Here is a 20,939-nt window from a genome sequence, read left to right as displayed (position 1 = left end):
CTCGATCAAGAAATTTATATCGTATTTATGTTCATAAAAATACACTCTTGTGTTTAGAGTCTGATTTCTTCATAAGCATAATGTATTTTAGGTTATGTAACAGCGTATCTGAAACAAAGCTTCATCCTCCGCAATCAATACGATATAGGGAAAGCACTTCGAACACTCGACTCCAAGGGATTGCCTATTTTTGAGACTGAGGATTATTTGTTTAAATGCCTAAACATTTCTGGAAAATAATATATCGAACTGATATAAACAGAATGAACATCAAGTTGAAAATGTGTGTATATATAGGTGAACACACACACAACATATATATATACCTAGCTTCAGAAAAAGTATAGGTATATAAGAAATAATAATTTTGGTTTGAAGATATGTGAGATAAAATTAGCATCCCTCTATTTCTCATTAGAACTTTTACTCCTTAGTAAGACCATTATTTCTTCCGCTTTATTTACAGGCAGAAAAAGGTTTCAGATAACTGGTGATTCTGGGATAAAGGCATCATTTTGGGTCCAAATGCAGGACAAATGTAAATATTCTAAATAAAATTATATATGTTACCATGGTGATTTCTACAAAAACGTGATACTTATATCACTCGATGGAAAGATGGAAAGGGCTCTCGACTCGTAATTTGTGGGTCGCGTTGGGACGTTATGATGGTACGATTAATCCCACTACTCGTTGGTAAAAGAGTAGCCCAAGAGTTGGCAGTAGGTGGTGATGACTAGCTGCCTTCCCTCTAATCTTACATTGTTAAATTAGGTACGGCTAGCGCAGATAGCCCTCGTGTAACTTTGCCCGAAATTCAGGAAACAAACAAACAAACATCACACGATTTCACGTACAGGAACATATTTATGAAAGTATAGTTTCCAAAATTCATTCACCATGTATACACGCATTTTCGTTAATTTTTTGTTGTTTTATTATGGTAAAATTACGCAGTGAGCTATCTGCGTTTTTCCATTGTAGGAATTGAATCCCACATTTGTGCGTTGAAGTTCGTAAACTTACCGCTGGCTCGCCGTGGATTTTTTTTGCGGGTTTTATAACGTAATAATAAAACAGGGTTAAAGAAATGTAATCGTTTAAAATGACTAATCACGAGTATTGATCTTAGTTTTCTTTATACTATTGGCTATAACTGAATTTTTTATTGTTGTTATTAATTTATGCACTTATATGAAAATGATTTTTCATTATTAAAACATGGATTTAAGACTAGCTTAATAGCGACATAACAAATCAGAGACCGGATTGTTTTTTTATTGACGACAGAGGTGACTACAAATAATCGTATACATGTATATGTGTATCCACATAGATGTATATATGTACACGTAAAGAGTAAATAGTACTCTGTCGTGTGGCAGAGGTAAGTCCCAACAATACGTTGTTGTGTGACGTAGGTGGTCACTAAGGGTTTCTTGTTTAATATTCATACAGGTGTCTTCTAACAAGGAAGAAATTAGCCTCAGTATAATTCACATGATCCCGCACTAAGCATTATTCCTACTTCACCACATTAAATAAATATATAATTAGACCAAACTAAACTCACGCAGCCAAACTCCTAAAGATCTGACCTAAATAAACCATACAACTTGTAGAATTCTTTTGTTTTACGGATTATTTTTCTTGCAGTATAGAACCAAAGTACTTATCTTATAGAAAGGGTACACTAAATATTATGTATAGCAAATGTTAAATATAACTGTTAAAATCAACTTATGTATTTATTCACGGCAATACGTAGACACATGTTATGTACAGAATGTGTCAAAGGCAATGCCTTCAATTATTGGCTGTGACACTTCTATCACATTTTTAAAATCTAATAGTATGTACTTAAGTAATTATAACATCTACCAAAAAATACAATAATATTTATGTTAAGGGATAGTTTCGAATATGTGAGATACTCGGACTGTGCAAAAGACATTTGCTGACAACAGTAACAGCCGAATGTAATTGTTCGTATAGCCATAATTGAAACATAGCCAGGTAAAAATACAGACAATATTAGTCACGTTCTTAATAGTGCAAGCCTAAATATCTTTACGAATTAAAACTCCGACCGCTTTTTATTCGACCTTGAGTAGTGCTTAACATAAGTTTCACTAAAACCTGTACGCGTAAGAAAGTTGTGACAGCCTAGCATTATATACTAGACTTTATCAGGTAGCTTTTAACAGTCTAACATTATGTATTAGACTTTATCAGGTAGCTTTTAACAACCTAACATTTTGTACATGACTTTATCAGGTAGCTTTCAACACTCTAACATTATCTACTAGACTTTATCAGGTAGCGTTTAACAGTCTAACGTTATCTACTAGACTTTATCAGGTAAATTTCAACAGTTTAACATTATATACCAGACTTTATCAGGTAACTTTCAACACTCTGGTATTACATACTAGACTTTATCAGGTAACTTTTAACACTTTAGCCTTACGTACTAGACTTTATCAGGTAGCTTTCAATTTAGAATTGTAGAAAATCACATATATTGTGTAGTTGTGTAATAGCAACATTACCTGTGAGTGAATTTTAAATTATTAACATTGAAAGACGCAGTCCAGATCTTGAATGTAATTCTTTTTTTCATAAACTGCCTTTTCTCCAAAACTAAACATTCAACTATTCTTTTCTATTTCTTTATTATCGTTTTTATAATATATAATAAAAAAATATCAAAGTAAATAATGTTGCTTCGTATCCTCCCAGTGTAATAAAGATAAAATTAATAAGTCAACTTAGGTTAAAACATTTCAAAAATGTAGCCATGATAGTTCGGTAAAAGAGCAAAAATAAAGTAAGTTTCTGTGATCCAAATTAAAAACTGGATAGAACCAGTCTAAAACTAAGTTATAGTAATATTAAAATATGTGAAACTACCGTCCAAACTCTAGTCCACAAAATATATTATGACACAAAAACTAAACCAGTATAAAATTAAACTGTGCAATTATTAATGAATAGTACTACAGAGCCAGAAATATGTTACATTAATGAATCCTTATTGTTATTTTAAATTAATTCACTTGTACGGCAGCCATTATCAAAAAATAAAAACAGAAATCTTTACAAACGCAATGTCCTGTAAATTTCAAGTCTTACTGAAAATTTTCGAGTGTAAGTTAAATAAAGTTGTAAATGTAACTATGAATTAGTAGCCAAAGTTATTTTTCTTAAAGCAGACAGGCACTCGTGAAACTGTAATAAACTGTTTAATAAAAATCTTACACTTGTGTAAGATGTATAAGCCGTTTGCTAAAATCCTACACTTACGAAAATGTATTAATCTGTCTGTCAAAATCCTATTTTATACAAGAAAATTTCTATAACAACTTCCTTAATACTGAAGTATTTCCATGAAGAGCACTTCCTAATCAGACAAGGGTTAACTAACACTGTTGGAATATGATAAGACATTCCAGGTTTTTTCTTTAAAGCAATAAACATAAAACCAGACCAACCTAGTCTAACAGCCAACACTTCAGCACACTTTATGACATTCTTATAACCTAATTAGCATCAGCAGATTCAACTCTAAAACCGTATTGTATTTCTTATTTCCTGGTAACAACAAAAATGCTTTGAATTACCAGGGAAACCAGATAGCAATAAATTTAGAAGCCTTACTAGTACATTAAGCGCCACCCAAATTCTAAAACTCTTAATTCAGCCATGAATGGTTGAGACTGTGGGGAAAACCTCTTGAACATTTATTGTAACGAGAACTTTATATCACTTTTGAAAATGAAATAAAAAATTGTACCAGGAGACAAAAGTAATTTTTGTGAAACATGGTTTATTGATGAGGCCTGTAAAATATACACAATGACGAACTTCCCGTACGGGTGTTCTCGTGATTAAAACTTAAGATATGAAAAGAAAGCAGTTTTTAATTAATAGACGTGATACTGTAGTTGTACGGTCAGGAAAGAACGTTACTGGTGGAGCTACCTGACGATTATAGCTTCAGTTTTTCTATTAATTTTATAAATATTGAATATTTGATTTCAGAGATAATCTTCGATTTATTCAAGATTAAGTCAACATTCTAACCCCCATTGACCTTTCTAGCTAACGTCACTGTACAATAAACCTAACGGCCGGAAAGTATATCTTTACTTCGTAGTCGCTAACACATTTGTCCATAAATAAAATAAATTGAATGAGTTTACACAAAAGACCGCTAGGTACAATCGAGTCCTCAAGATAAACTGGGACTTTCTGAAAAAAAAAAAAAAAAAAAGGACATGCTATGTACACAGGTCGCGAGTCATCTCCCTGTCTCCTGAGCCTTAATGTACAAAACCAGACAGTCTGGAGAATAGCGACCGGAGCAGAGGACCTGGGAGCTAAGCTTCCTTCAACATGAGGACATATTACAAAAGACAATAGTATACACAACAACTGATCTTTGGATATTATTCTAGCCCTATGTCCACGAGGCCCGTCTCCGGCTTTAACACTGAGAGCCACGTACTCACGGTCTTAGTCGACGAAGATGAGGGCCGGCTGCGCGTGCTGCAGGATGTAGTAGCTCCGGACTTAGGTGAGAATTTGTTGGTTCATATTCGGCTCAGGTTGATGGTACCAATATTGGGGCATATAGCTGTTGGGCAGACTCATGGGCGGCTTGCCAGGGTTCATGTCCCACGAGCTGATCGGGGGGCTCATGGCGGGTGGGCTAACCGTAGCTAGACTTCCGACTACCGGACTGTGGGTATTCGGGGGCAGTAGCCCTGGTTGCCCGGCGCTTCCTGGACTATGCGTCTCTGGCGACTCCGTCGGCGTCTGCGGTGTGGCAGCGGGATTGGGCGGTGGTAACGCCGGAGTCTGGGCGGGCTGCTGTGCTTGAGGTTGCTGGCCTGTTGCTTGCTGCTGGGCTTTCAGCATCTTTTTGTATTTGGATCTTCTGTTCTGAAACCATATTTTCACCTGAAAACCACAGAATAGTCTGGATCAGTGACACAATTATTAGTCACAAATATTCAGAGCAACCATTAACCTTACACTAAAAGATGACAAAAAATAGTTCCCACAGAGAAATGGGATTTGTCAGCGAGAAAAATCATCCAAGAAGAAATAATTTTGCGATAAAGGTTTAATATAATAATTAAATTAATTCTATAACATTAAAAACGAGTATTTAACGAACAGTGAGAAGCAAAATAAAAATACAAAACAAAATACAATAACAAGTATTCGCTTAATAAATACCGAAATTGAAGAACAAACTTAAGCCTAAAGAAACTCGCTTGGCACCATCCATTAATTAATTAATCTAGAAAGTATATCGTTATACAAACTCACTCTAAACTTATGTGTATGCATATAAGAAGCTTATGAATCTATAATTCTCTTGTCACCTCTCGCCTTGGTAACTAGTTGTAGTCGACTCTATTCCCAACAAATTTAACTTCATCATAGTACACAAAACTAAATATGCGTCAACTTTCTTGTCCGGATTGTTCGGAGGTTCGAACAAAGCTACGCTAGGGCTAACTGTGCTAGCCTGATTTAGTAGTGAAAACTGGAGGGGGGAGGCAGCTAGTCAACAATACCCACTACCAGCTCTTGGGCCACTCTTTTACCAATGAATACTAGAATTAACCTTTACATTATAACGCCTCCATGGCTGATAGGGCAACCATATTTGGTGAAACAAGGATTTAAATCTTCGACCCTCCGATTGCGAGTCAAGCGCCATGACCACCAGGCCGTAAACTTCCTTAATAAGCATTATCTTTATGTAGATCATTTATTTGTTTCGTCATATGATCCTAAGATCATTTTGGTGCAGATCAGTTACTCAAGTAGATCCACAATTTTTGTTTCGTCTTGAAGACTCCCGTGTTTACCAATCCAAGGAATCGTATTGTTCGATTGTTCGTATTTTATCAGAACTTTAAAACTGTAAACTGTACTCAACAGGACCAAGGTTGTCCAGAGAAGGAACTCTTGAACGAGAACTTCTTCGCAAAAACTTTGAATAACCAGTGTGGCAAAACCAGCTGCTAAACACAATTATTCTAATTTATTACAGCCAAAAATTAAACAACATTACTTTATATTTTTTAATTAGCCGTGACCTCTCCGTGTTACAAAGACAGTACGTAATTATAACGCAATGGTTTTCTATGCAGCGCAATTTGAAAACGTGTTGTTCTTTACATCTTTCAGGTGAAACCCCTGTGAACACTTTGTTAGCTTTGATGTTTAACTATTATCTCAAATGATATAGCATATTCGCAATGGTACAGTATTTCACGGCGAGAATACCACCAAATTCATACTGATCGGTATTCACCGCAATTTATTTCTAGGCTTTCCATTACATGTTTAACGAGGCTAACATTGATAATGTTTATAGCCGGAAACGTTTGATATGAATCATACAGTGATCGAACACGATTATTTACACGTTTAATTAATTGTTTCACTTGGACGAACTTTCGGCCATCAAACCTGCACGATCTTCAGGTAGAAATCTTAATCCAACAGCTAATGTGAAAAAAAATTAGGTTTTAAAACACCGTGAGATAAGTGAATAGTTAAGGTTTTCCCTGAGTTACTCAAGTTTCCCCTGTTTGTCATAGCCTCTAGTTTAATTTATCATAAATCACTTTGCTGAGAATATATTTTTCATTTAATTAACTGACAATATTTTCAATTCTATATCAATTAACCAACAATGTCCTGTAGCAGGTTTTCAAAAACGTTAGAGATACTTATTTTTATCAGTTTTGTTACACCGGAACATGTAAAACCCTCGTTACCGTGGTGCAACGTTAAGACAGAAATGCATTGATTATTAAAGGACACCTTGTTTCGACACCCCGCTAGCGTGGAAATTGGTAAACACCGATCGATTGCTGTACAGCGAGTGTCACGTGAAAGGAATAGCTCATACCTGGAAAATTCAAGAAATGTTTGTGGATAAATGTAGCTCAAACAGTCTGCAGGTAATTACTATGCTTTCACGACAGAACGTCTGCTTTATATAATTGTAGGTGTTCGCTGACAATAACTGAGTTACGTGCTTTTTACGGATAAATATTTCATCCTAGTTAAAGAGAGAGTAAATAATTTCTAATTGAAACCGTATAATGTAGAAGCATTTTCATGTACGTGAAATATAAGACGTGCTAATAAGAAGAGAAAAATGATCTGTTAAGATTGAAAAATAACGTGTATATAACAAAACTATGACATGCATTTTGATTTAAAAGTAACTTTATACATAACTTACACACTTCACGTGAACAGTTATGTCTCATATTAGCAGGGCCTGGCATGGCCAAGCGCGTAAGGCGTGCGACTCGTAATCCGAGGGTCGCGGGTTCGCGCCCGCGTCGCGCTAAACATGCTCGCCCTCCCAGCCGTGGGGGTGTATAATGTTACGGTCAATCCCACTATTCGTTGGTAAAAGAGTAGCCCAAGAGTTGGCGGTGGGTGGTGATGACTAGCTGCCTTCCCTCTAGTCTTACACCGCTAAATTAGGGACGGCTAGCACAGATAGCCCTCGAGTAGCTTTGTGCGAAATTCCAAAACAAACAAACAAACATATTAGCAGAAGCTTATAAGCGTGAAAGTGCTTGTTAAATGCAGACAAGAAATCACTCAAGAGAACAACCTGCTGTCTGTTCTTATCCTGTTGATAACGATACTTCTGCCGTCCTAGTTTCACATAATACTGATAATCGAATGACTACTAGGAACTGATGAGTGGGATCTACTTCCTAATATATTCGAGTTGAACAATATATAAAAATTATATTTTTATAATTGGAACGTTTCGCAATTATTATGTCATACACGGGACACAACATTCAGAACTAAACTTTTTGTAGTTTGCACTTTCCGTCCTTATGTCTCTCAGTTATACTTAACTATAAACTGGTAATTTTTTTTTCTCATTTTTACAACTAGATGCACAGTAGGCATTTCCTTCTACACAAGTTACGTCACTGAATAAAAATGTTTTTTTTCCCGTTCATCTGGTACACGAAGTTGAGATACTCTAATTCCAGTGATGGAAAAATCAACATGTATAGAAAACTTATAGCTCATTTTTTAAAATTTTATAACTTATATCACGTTATCTTTTTCTCTAAAGTCATTCTTGGCAAGTGATCACGTCATCCTTTTGGCGAAAGTCATTCTTGGCAAGCTATCTCGTTATCCTTTTGGTTAAAGTCATTCTTGGCAAGTGATCACGTCATCCCTTTGGCGAAAGTCATTCTTGGCAAGCTATCTCGTTATCCTTTTGGCTAAAGTCATTCTTGGCAAGTGACAACGTTATCCTTTTGGCTAAAGTTATTCTTGGCAAGTGACAACGTTATCCTTTTGGCTAAAGTCATTCTTGGCAAATGACAACGTTATCCTTTTGACTAAAGTCATTCTTGGCAAGCGATAACGTTATCCTTTTGTCTAAAATCTTCTAGTCACTTACTCTCAACAAAATATTTTGCTCAAGTACAAGTACAATGGCGTCCAGTAGATAACACCGTCAATAGTGCTGATTAGTGTACACTCCAGTAGATAACACTGTCAATAGTGCTGATTAGCGTACACTCCAGTAGATAACACTGTCAACAGTGTTGATTAGTGTACACATGAAGATCGCACGCCCTATAACAAAAACAATAACACATTCAATGTAAATCTATAAGAATTGCAAGGATTCTATAAGGACTTAAAGCTTGTTTAGTAATCCTACATTTTCTTTAGAGTAAGGCCGTATTGTAATACTTGCATTTCATTTTCTACAAGATCGTACTGTACTGTAATGCTGTACCGTATTATTATGCTTGCATGAAATATTAAGTTATAGAAACGTGTTTTTGTTGTGCGTGTTATAAAATACTATTATAGAAGGCAGACTGAGTTTAGTGGAGCATATTACATAATGCATTCGCTGACTCCTTAACTCTAATTTCGAACAAAAATTAATTACACAATTTTTTTATTCACTGCAATAGCCCAAAGAAATGATTTTTCGAGGAGTCACCTAAAATGCTTAACTTGAAAGTCACATTGTTTCACAGGGTCGGTTGAAAGTAATGAATATCAGTCCTATAAGGTTAAGTGGTACTCAACTGAACTCTTCACTTAAGCCAAGAAATGAATTCTTTCTCAAGATTAATTAAACTGTTCTTCGGGTAATGAAAAATATGATTCTTTTTAAAGCGGAAATGAATAAAAAATTGCTCAGAATTCTTGACCAGCGATTCACGCCGCACACACGGGTGCATGTAGAACTAACACAATCTTCAGAAACCGGTAGGTGCACAGAGTGGGTGAGGGTCCGGGGGGGGGGACAGCAAGATTGGACCAGAGCCCAGCGAGTCACGCAACCTCAACTCTAAACAACTTGAAAGGAGGTGGTGAAGGCACCAGGAAAACAAAAGGTTTATGAAAAGGTAGGAGTTGGACTGGATCGAAATATTTATCGTCGGCTAGTGTTCTAGATCCTTATCCGAAACATATGAGAATTAGAAAGCTGAAACTGAAATTAACGAAACTGTTTAGAGTTTTGCGTGAACATTTAATAAACTCTAGTTACGCTAGCACGACTCTCTTAGTAGGAAGAGCAAAAAAAACCATTAAAACAATACTTGAACAAAATTTACGCTGAGCAAGAGAAAACGAACCACAGTAACTAGTGTGAGAAATTTGTCCTCTAGAAAACCAGTTGCTCTCGCAGAAAAGCGAAAGACACTGCAGAAATAAATAGTACAGTGTCTGTTCTAAGTTATTGTCTACAGAAATGATTTCCTCCCAAAACCGACAACCAACAGTGTAGCCGGAGATTTCAGTTAGAAAGCCAGCTGTACAGTAGGAAATATCGGCTTGGGGGCCTTACGGCAGGTGGCTCACAATCAACTACGGGCGGACACACAGTACATGCAGCCCGGATGTACGTTATACATTTATGACACTAACAAACGCACTCATCGTTTTTGTTTTGTTACTTGACTCACTCATATATCCAACAAAACCTAGAGGTTCTAGTCATAAATCTGTTTTCTCGATTTTATTGGTCAGCACTAAGTTTTTGTCCTTTGAATATACCACGAGTTCAGTTGCAGTATTTCTCCAAGTTATACATATATTTCCAGAATAAAAATAAAACAGTTGGAATAACATGTTTAAATACCTGGATTTCCGGTAAGAGAAAGATTATAACTGTGTAGTTGAGTTTGTATTACACAAAACAAGTAACACTTTTTTTCATTATTAGAGGTCTAAACCTCGTAGTTTAAGTATCTCAAACCTTAGCCTTTAAATAAATATGATGTTAGCTTCAAACCCTCAAATTGTTTTGAACTCATTTGTATATTCTTGTTTGTTTTTTATACACCTTGTTGAAAGACTTTGGTGTAATATCAATCAGTAATTTATGGTAATCTCCCGCGCTATTTTAATTTTGTTGTGAACGTTTGGAATAATTTTTAGCTACGGGATCTCTCACGCTAGTTTAAAATTGTTGTGGACGTTAAAACCAATCTTCACTTACGGAATCTCTCACGCTGTTTTAATATTGTTGTGGGCATTAGAACTAATCTTTAGTTACGGGGTCTCTCACGTTAGTTTAATATTGTTGTAGACGTTAAGACTGATATTCACTTACGGAATCTCTCACGCTGTTTTAATATTGTTGTGGGCATTAGAACTAATCTTTAGTTACGGGGTCTCTCACGTTAGTTTAATATTGTTGTAGACGTTAAGACTGATATTCACTTACGGAATCTCTCACGCTGTTTTAATATTGTTGTGGGCATTAGAACTAATCTTTAGTTACGGGGTCTCTCACGTTAGTTTAATATTGTTGTAGGCGTTAAGACTGATCTGTATTCACGGAATCTCTCACGCTGTTTTAATATGGTTGTAGGCATTAGAACTAATCTTTAGTTACGGGGTCTCTCACGTTAGTTTATTATTGTTGTGGACATTAACTAAAAGAAAGGTAATTTAAAAAGGCTTAAGTGTTAAAATAGGAATGAACGTGACCATATTGTTCAAGAAAAGAGTATTAATGTGATTTTAATGTAACAGTACAGATTAACATGGTAACATTATTTAGGTAACAGTGCACTCTTTTGTACGTTATGATTATTAAGGTGTGGTATCACTAACTATCAGAAGAATGCATGGTAATAGTTTTACATTATTAGATATTTCGTTCTGACGTATTTGTATAATATATTTGTTTTTCCATCAACATTGTATATAATTAGCAGAAGAGCTTGTATCGTTTTTATTTATCATGTCATCAGAAAATAACGAAAGGCGGTTTAATTTTAAGTTGAATAACTAGGACAACATTATCAACATCCTCCATCTCTAATAGGACAAATAAATGAGAATTGGTTAGATGAAATGTTGGTCTGGGGCACGGCAGGGGTAATAGAAACAGAGATGATTTACTTTCAGATGTTAAGAACTCAACGTAACAGAATCATTAGGAAAGGTTATAGAATCGAATAGGAATCAACCACTGGGTCAATCAAAACATAAATAGCGTGTCCTACAGCACCAAAAGATGAAAAGTAAACCACAGCTTTTATATTTTTAAACTACAAGAATAACCCAACCCAAAACCACTTTTGTAGGAATAAGAAAGTAATACCATTTAAGACTCAAAAAACACACCAGAAAAAAAACTTAAACTTTATCGTATTAAAAAAATTACTCATGCTGACTAGCTTTGATAACACTAGATAACATTAGATCCATTTAGTAAAATTTCATTTTACAGAACTCATTGTTAGCTAACTCGTGCACGTGAGCTACATCCATTTAGAACAGAAAAATGTTCCAAACATCGATCTGAACTTACACTAACAAAAAAATCAAAGCTGGAGAACGAACAACTACAGTTTGATGTCAAATAAAAGCTTGACTTATTCACCAATCATTTGTTCTATCGTTCAAGACAAAGTAATGGAAGGAGTTTGTAGTCACGGGCCAATCAGACTTGGTGTATTTATTGTCGCGTCAGGTTTCTTTCTGTCAGTTCAATAATTCAGTAACCATTGATAGAATGTTGCCCAAGGGAAAAAGATCGCGTGCATCGAACGCCAGTTCAAAATTCTTCGACGCGGCTGTGAACGAACACTCCCAGGGATGTTTTAGAAAACAGACTAAATGTGTTTTTTAATAGCTTGTAGTTTTTTAAAGTTTAAATAACACAAACACGTACTTTAAAGATATAATTTCATGTTATTATAAAATTTTAATATTTGTTTTTTATGATAAATATGAAAGAACTAAGAAAACACGAATTTCTTTAAAAAATAAAATCTTGTTACGAAAACTGCATTTTGTTCATAACTTTTTCTCCAACCTTAAGAAACTTTGACAGCAGTGTTTGTTCACAGATTGCAAATATAATTCATTACCAGACACTCTGGATCACCAAAATGATTTGTAAAAAAATATATATATTAAAAATGAAAGCGATTTTGCATTCTTCAAAAATTCCAAAAGTAACCTAGGTTTTAATCAGAAGAAAAATAATGCACACACATATATATATATATGTAAATTAAGCCAAGTAACCATAAACAAGAAGCTTTAGTTTTGAAAAAGCTAAAAACAAAGTTTCTGAGAGCTCATAAGAAACGGTCCGGCATGGCCAGGTGGTTAAGGCATTCAACTCGTAATCTAAGGATCACGGGTTCGAATCCCTATCATATCAAACACGCTCGCCCTTTCAGCCGTGGAGGCGTTGTAATGGTACGATCAATCTCACTATTTATTGGTAAAAGAGTTGCTCAAGAGTTGGCGGTGGGTGGTGATGACTGGCTCCCTTCCCTCTAGTCTTTCTTTGCCAAATTAGAGACGGATAGCAAAAATAGTCCGCGTGTAGCTTTGTGCGAAATTCAAAACAAACAAACCAAACTTATGAGAAACTATTTGCACTTCAGTTACCCACAACAATAATAAAAGTAGTCCTAATGCCTGGTGTTAGAATTTCGAAATTCACTTTTCAGTTACAATAATCTTGTTCTACAATTAGTCTCTCTTGATAATGTTTTAAAGATATCTCTGTTATCTATCATAGCATGGTTTATGTCTAGCTATGCCTCTTCGGTGGCTCGAGGGTAAGTTTGAGGAGTTATAACGTTAAAAATAGGAGTTCGACACCTACGTTGAGCAGAACACAGATACCTCATTGTGCAGCTTTGTGCTTATCAATAAAACAATGTCCAACTGTAATCCGTTCACTGACAATTTCCTTGTGTATATAAAATAAAACAACATTAATGACCAGAAGTAAGTACACAGTTAAAACAGTCAGGTTAATGTCAACAATCTTCTGTATATTGGATTATTTTATGTGACATTATCCAATAATTTAGGCCTTTGCATCATCAAACGAGAAAGGTAATCGTCTTACTCATGTTTAAAAATAATAAAGATCCTGTGTGGAATTAGTTTTGTTTGTGGGAAAAAAAGTTGCGCTTAATACATAAACAGTCGAACACCAGTACTGTTGAAATCAAAAGTGCGACTAAGAAACATATAAACAACGCAATCTTAGTAGACGTAATTTTAAAAAGTCAATGCTTGTGTGCCTGACAAAAGGATGTGTAGTGTTTAACTCCGTTTCCAATGGCAACACATTCTTCTGAACAGGATGCCAGTCCATTACCGGTTAATCCCCAACTATTTGTTGGTACCCAATTTACAATTTGCAAACTGAGGTAAAGTACCTTACTCAAGGACGTATAATGACAAGGCACAAACAAGTTTCGAACCCGCAATTTTTCGAGAACGAATCCAAAGCACTAGCCACTAGGCCACCCCGTCCCCAACATATACTTTATTGATTTTAGCAGTTAACAAGTTATGCATACCTTTACGTTCAATAATTAAACAATTGAATGTTAAAGTTTCAGTATCAGATTTAGTGTTGTTGTTTTTTTTAAACTGAGTTTAACTTAATGATCCGTTCGGGCTTTTCATTCTCTCGAAGAATCTGATAAAAGAACCAAAAGTTGGTGATGAATAGACAATGTCATGGTTAAAAGTCCTAAAATATTACATAATTAGCAAACATGTCAAACTTATCAACGTGCCAAAGTCAAAATACCTGTTAGGTTATTTTTAGGTCTGGACTTTCATTTAGTTGACCCCCTGCAGACTACTTTTATTCTTACCTCTGGTCATTATCTTTTGCTGACCCTGCGACAAAATTATGAACAGTATATGATATCATTTGGTAATAATATCATGATAGAGAAAATATGTATTACTGTAAATATTGTTCAAAAGCGCATTTCTCCCTCTAATGTCATTCGCGTTTTATCAAAATAAACTTCTTAAGTGTCTTTATCTCATATATACAACTTTACATTCTGGTACGATTTGTGAAGCCAGTATTGCTCATGACTTTAATTAACTTAATTTAATTATTAAGGAAAACCATTACAGGATGTTTTACATGTCTTCCAAGTTCAGCAATTTTTATTTTAAAAAAGGCAGCAAATATTAAGTCCTTATTGATATCATCACAATATTTAAAGGACGAAGTTTGTTCGGTGCGAAAGAAGACGTAAATAAAATAATAATAATTCATTCGTGTTACGTTTGTACTTTAACAGTCAGAACACGCTTTTGAAAATATACGCATTAACGAGTCTGAAGTAACAGTGTTTTGTACTGTAAATTACTGAGTAAGTGACATTCACTCTCATCTAATTATCTTCCAAGTCCACCGCCGAGCTTTGGAAACTCTAGTGTTATACTAAGTCCATCCTGAACTTTAATTAATGTCAGTGTTATACTAAATCTATTCTAAACTTTAGTGCTATATTAAGTTCATCCTTAACTTTAAGTAATGTCAGTGTTATACTAATCCATCCTAAACTTTAGTAACTTTAGTGCTATATTAAGTCCATCCTTAACTTTAGTAACTTTAGTGCTGCATCAAGTCCATCCTGATCTTTAATTAATGTCAGTGTTATACTAAATCCATCCTGATCTTTAATTAATGTCAATGTTATACTAAATCCATCCTGATCTTTAATTAATGCCAGTGTTATAGTAAATCGATTCTGATCTTTAATTAATGTCAGTATTATACTAAATCCATGGTGAGCTTTAGTACTGTATTAAGTCAATCCTAAACTTTAATTAATGTCAGTGTTATACTAAATCTATTCTGATTTTTAATTAATGTCAGTGTTATACTAAATCTATTCTGATTTTTAATTAATGCCAGTGATATACTAAATCCATTCTGATCTTTAATTAATGTCAGTATTATACTAAATCCATGGTGAACTTTAGTACTGTATTAACTCAATTCTGAACTTTAATTAATGTCAGTGTTATACTAAATCCATCTTGATCTTTAATTAATGTCAATGTTATACTAAATCTATTCTGATCTTTAGTTAATGTCAGTGTTATACTAAATCTATTCTGATCTTTAATTAATGTCAGTATTATACTAAATCCATCTTGATTTTAATTAATGTCAGTGTTATATTAAATCCATCTTGATCTTTAATTAATGTCAGTGTTATACTAAATCTATTCTGATCTTTAATTAATGTCAGTATTATACTAAATCCATGGTGAACTTTAGTATTGTATTAACTCAATCCTGAACTTTAATTAATGTCAGTGTTATACTAAATCCATCTTGATCTTTAATTAATGTCAGTGTTATACTAAATCCATCTTGATCTTTAATTAATGTCAGTATTATACTAAATCCATGGTGAACTTTAGTACTGTATTAAGTCAATCCTGAACTTTAATTAATGTCAGTGTTATACTAAATCCATCTTGATCTTTAATTAATGTCAGTGTTATACTAAATCCATCTTGATCTTTGATTAATGTCAGTGTTATACTAAATCTATTCTGATCTTTAATTAATGTCAGTATTATACTAAATCCATGGTGAACTTTAGTACTGTATTAAGTCAATCCTGAACTTTAATTAATGTCAGTGTTATACTAAATCCATCTTGATCTTTAATTAATGTCAGTGTTATACTAAATCTATTCTGATCTTTAATTAATGTCAGTGTTATACTAAATCCATTCTGATTTTTAATTAATGTCAGTATTGTACTAAATCCATGGTGAACTTTAGTACTGTATTAAGTCAATCCTGAACTTTAATTAATGTCAGTGTTATACTAAGTCCATCCTGAGCTTTAGTGTTATACTAAGTCTATTTCAAGCTTTAGTACTTTCAGCGTTACATTTTCTCACACGAATATAAAAAAGATCCACCTTCTATTTAGCAAGTCTATGCAAATATTGTTAACATTTTATTTCTACTATCATTAGTTCTCTACATACAAACACAGTAAAGTGTTCTTAAAATAAGTATTTGTTCAAGAAGAAAAGATCCGGACTCTTTATAGAAAAATGTTAAACTTCTCTGATTACTAGATCAATGCCATGTTTACATGACACAATGTGTTTTACGTGACTATCAGTTGTAATGACGTTTGGCATTGTTATTTTCCAAGAAAGCTTATTATCATTGGTTGAATGAACACAGCCAATCATAACTAAAGCCACCAAATAGGACAAACTAATAGAAATTAAGACGACTGTGAAATAAAATGAAACCTAAACCTCATGGAGCGGTAAAGACCAAGGCACCATGTATTTTGGTGTTATAAATTAAACAACAGTAAACAAGCAAATATTGGCTAATTTTAATAACGTTACGAAGACCTTCATTGTCGTAATTGATGTCTCGTACTTTCTCAATAATGCTGTAGGGGTTATAACGATACGTTGGTCGCTATGAAATACCAGTAACATCAAACAAAAAAGACGTAAAAAAAAAGTCTTAATGATCCAGATTTACGTGTATAAATAAAGAGAGATCTAAGATTTTTTCCGAGTTTTGAAGTTATTAGATACTGGACGGAAATGTCATTAGATAACATTTTAATGTACCATAAGTACATTGAATCCCAATACAGACGAAAGAAAAATTGTTTTTAACAAAAATTAATTACAAAACTTAAATTTCATTTTTTTGAAGGAGAATAAACCAAACCCACAAACCCCATCCACTTTCCTGATTCCCACGTTTGGTTTCCGTATAGAATGGTTTGTCCTATTCCGGCGGTTTTTTGCTGTTGTTGGATATTGTCTTAACCAACTGTCTTACCCACATTTAACAAGTGAAAACCCTTAGGGTATTACTACTGATTACTTTACGACCGAGAGTTCCTGGGAAAGTCAAAGACATTGAAAGAATTATGACGGTTTTGTTCGTCGAAAGCCCCTGGCTAAACTGATTTCCCAAAAAAGCCCAATGTTTTATCAGCTCGCAGTTGTTTTCAACAGATCCGACCTAGGAGGAAATAACTATATAGAGTGCTACTGAAAGTTTTCTTATGGAAACAAGAGTAAAATCAGCAAGCCGAAAAAAAAAGCACTTTACGTCTTCGAAACGCTGTCAGGTACTTAAAAGTGCTCATTTGTGGCTACCGTGTCGAGGACACGAGCCATTTTCCCAGTAAATTTCAATAGGCTGATTGCCCCTGTTAGAGTAGTTTATGAGGCACTAAAACTGCAATCCTTGATACCTACCTGTGTCTGAGTTAGGCCTAACGAAGCGGCAAGTTCAGCTCGCTCCGGCAGAGCTAGATACTGTGTTCTTTGGAATCTCCTATTGAGCTGCTGAAGTTGAAGACTTGAGTAGATGGTTCTAGGTTTCCTCATCTTCTTTCCTTTCCCATTTACCCGTAGCGTATCTTCCGATTGATGTTTATCTGTCATTGTAAGCCAATTATTTATATGACACCATTCTTTAAACATAGGCATACAATGTTTAAAAACTATTAGGATCAAACTACGTGACATAGTGAATAAACTGATCAGTTGTTTCATGAAACTTACTTAACTGTATAAATACACAAACTGTTACAAAGCTTTCTGGATTAATTTCATAAAAGACTGTTCCAACTGTGGAATCAATGGCTTAACCAAAAACCATAAGTTTGTTCTGTATTGAATATGGTTACCCAATGGAGTTTTGGACGCTACTAATTGACATTACAGTGTGAGGTGTCTGTTCTACACGACTATTTTACAGCATTATTAGCAATTATGTCTACGTGCTACCTTAAAACAATAATTACATGGTCATGTTACCATAATTAATTATTCCTTCGTTATAAAACGATTTCCATTTCACGATGACAAGAAACCCACTTGAAGTAAAAATGTACTCTAAAGACGGCTGGTATAGGTATAAAACTTTAATTAAAATAAAGTACAGAAGAATTTCAGTTAACATTTTAAACAGTTACTTCAAATTTAAAATGTTTTCTTAGTTAATTATAAAACTTTTACCTTCAATAAATGTGTAAACAAAGTGTTCACTTATCTCTTACTACAAGAAACAAATACTAAACCAAACAATTTGTTATAACTGACATTAAGATCCATATGTTATATCTACGTTGAACAGACATTTCACTGAATGTTTTCATATCGACTTATGAACCACCAATTATTGTACATTTAATATCATATTTTATTTCACAATAAATTGCTTTTGTGTTTGAAAGAGACTTGCATATAATAGGTGATAATAAAACGTTTTCTATTCTAGCTGCGATGGGTAAAACGTTGTGCAGTTTTCAGTTACAAAACATCTTTCATTATTGATGACATCATTTTAGAAAGCTGTGACGTCACTGATATATTAGTATACATTTTGGTACAAATGCTTTTCTTTCAACAATGCAATTCTACTGTGTTCATTCAAGCAATCAAATCAAAATCAGTTTATTTCATTGTTGTTAATACAACAATCGCATTGCAAGTATTGTCATACTATTGTAGGTAGGTGTGTTGCATGATCGTTTATTCTGTTCCAGTGTTGTGTATTATTCACTCAGTCTTAGTTGTAACACAATAAAAATATTTTTCTATCAAACTTTGCACAACACTTTTATCTATCTCGATAACATGTTTAAAATAAGACAGTGTATAACACTAGTTATACACTGAATAATTAGTTTCGTATTTGTGATATTTACTGTATTCACTTCATTGTTGACATACTTAAAAACTATTTTTAGTTTGTATCGAATGTATTAAAAACTGGCGTAAAGAACTCATTTTGTATGTAAAATATCGGTTAATATTAACAGTATTTTTTAAGCATGAGTCGTTTTCATTTATAGAACAATCGTTTGTTTTTTATTTCACGATGAAAATTCTGGACATTGCAAAACTGTTCTGAATTAATTTTATCCATTAAATTTTAAGGACGCGTAAACTGAGATGCGCATGCGTCACATTTCGTCAACACTTGTTTTTCGAATCATTATATAGTTAATTTCACGTTGATATATTTCTGCTAGTAAGTTATTTAATAAACCATTAATATTTTAGTTCGGACATTTTATCGTAATGTAAAAGTTTTATTCATCTGCGTGTTGCAAGTTCCAAAAGTGTATCACTTTTAAAAACAAAATACCGATTTATCAAACCGCGTGAAACTCGTGGGAAATACTTTACTGTAGAAATAAGTAACTGAATTCGCATTGTAGCTGGTTACAAACGTAGATACATCTTACTAACGTTTACAGATTTTAAGAAATACTGGATTGTGAAACTGTTACGTTTATATCTAATACTTAATCTCGGAACATAAACTTGTTACATTCAAATCAGATTTTCAATCAACTTCAGTTATTAGACCTGCTTTAAATCAGCGGACTTCTTGTAACGTGTATTCCGCGACAAATATAACATTCTTTATGATTATGGGTAATTAGTCCTATAGAAGTTGAAAATGAATCTAATTCTGTTCGATTATTGATTAGTAATGATCACTAAAAGAAAATGGATAAGACTTATGTCCTATATTTAAGAACTTGAAAGAACTACATAGATACACTAAGCCTGTAATGGCCGCCTATTTCGTAGGTATTAGTCACGTGCTAGTTCAAGCACACATTTTGTAAGCTGACACCTAATTTGATCAATAAACAATTCTACATAGCCTTGACACTTAATTTGATCAATAAACAATTCTGCATAGCCTTGACACCTAATTTGATCAATGAACAATCCTACATAGCCTTGACACCTAATTTGATCAATAAAGAATCCTACATAGTTTTGTTAGCTTGTACACACTTTTTAATCCACAAAACATACAACACTGAATTTACTTAAATATGAAGTTTGATGAAAGATTTCTATTATTAATAGCATTAGTTTTAAACTGAAACTAATTTAAGGATATACTGTAACTATTCATGGTTACATGCATTCGATATGGTAATACGTTATATAAGAATACAAACTTCAAAACTTACCATCTCTAGGTGACGGAGGACCACAGCTTGTCACATTCGGGGCATATGATCCCAGGTAGTGATGGCTCGGATGGGTGTAAGTGTTGTGAAGACCACTGTTCAGGGGGTTATTGTTCATGGGGAATGGATAGGCGCCCAATGATCTAGCATGTTGGCTGCCGGGAAAGGCCGCTTCGTGCTGCGGCGCCTGGTGGCTAGGGTACGAGGACCGTATCTGGTACGGCTGTGAATGGTGTTGCATGGCAGTCAGACCTTGCTGTTGTAACTCCATAAATGCAGACTTATTAGCCATTTCCTGATCAAGGCCATCCACCGTACCCGTCATATTCGGGTAGGGGGTCGAAAATTCACTGAAGTTCAACGTGGTGGCGGTTTTCGTGAAACGCAACTAAGAAAGAAAGTATGGAAACACGATGTGGTCTTCCCGTTGCTAGCGGACAACTACTTAAACTACCAGCTCTTAACTCAACACCACTACCATGAATATGGATAGAAGCTCAGCAGCTCCACCTCCTTCCCTCTCTACTGCTCGCTGATTGGCCGTTAGCCAGAACGTGGCCTCCGACAAACGTTGCTTCA

At 34.4% G+C, this 20,939-nt stretch overlaps 1 protein-coding gene across 1 annotated transcript; it reads right to left on the bottom strand.

Annotated features, from left to right (window-relative positions):
- Positions 1 to 3,809: 3,809 nt before the first annotated feature.
- LOC143222498 (homeobox protein Dlx6a-like) lies at positions 3,810 to 20,839 on the bottom strand. Its single transcript, XM_076449105.1, has 3 exons — positions 20,361 to 20,839; positions 17,614 to 17,795; positions 3,810 to 4,965 (listed from the first exon to the last, which is right to left on the bottom strand). The coding sequence occupies exons 1-3, from the start codon at positions 20,683 to 20,685 to the stop codon at positions 4,576 to 4,578; spliced, it is 897 nt and encodes a 298-aa protein (XP_076305220.1). The 5' UTR covers positions 20,686 to 20,839; the 3' UTR covers positions 3,810 to 4,575.
- Between the last annotated feature and the right edge of the window lie 100 nt (positions 20,840 to 20,939).

The sequence above is a fragment of the Tachypleus tridentatus genome, chromosome 8 (genome assembly GCF_004210375.1).
Source record: "Tachypleus tridentatus isolate NWPU-2018 chromosome 8, ASM421037v1, whole genome shotgun sequence".
In the NCBI taxonomy this organism is placed as follows: Eukaryota; Metazoa; Arthropoda; class Merostomata; order Xiphosura; family Limulidae; genus Tachypleus; species Tachypleus tridentatus.
Note: the sequence above shows the minus strand (reverse complement) of the source record. Positions and strands in the feature narration are given on the sequence as shown.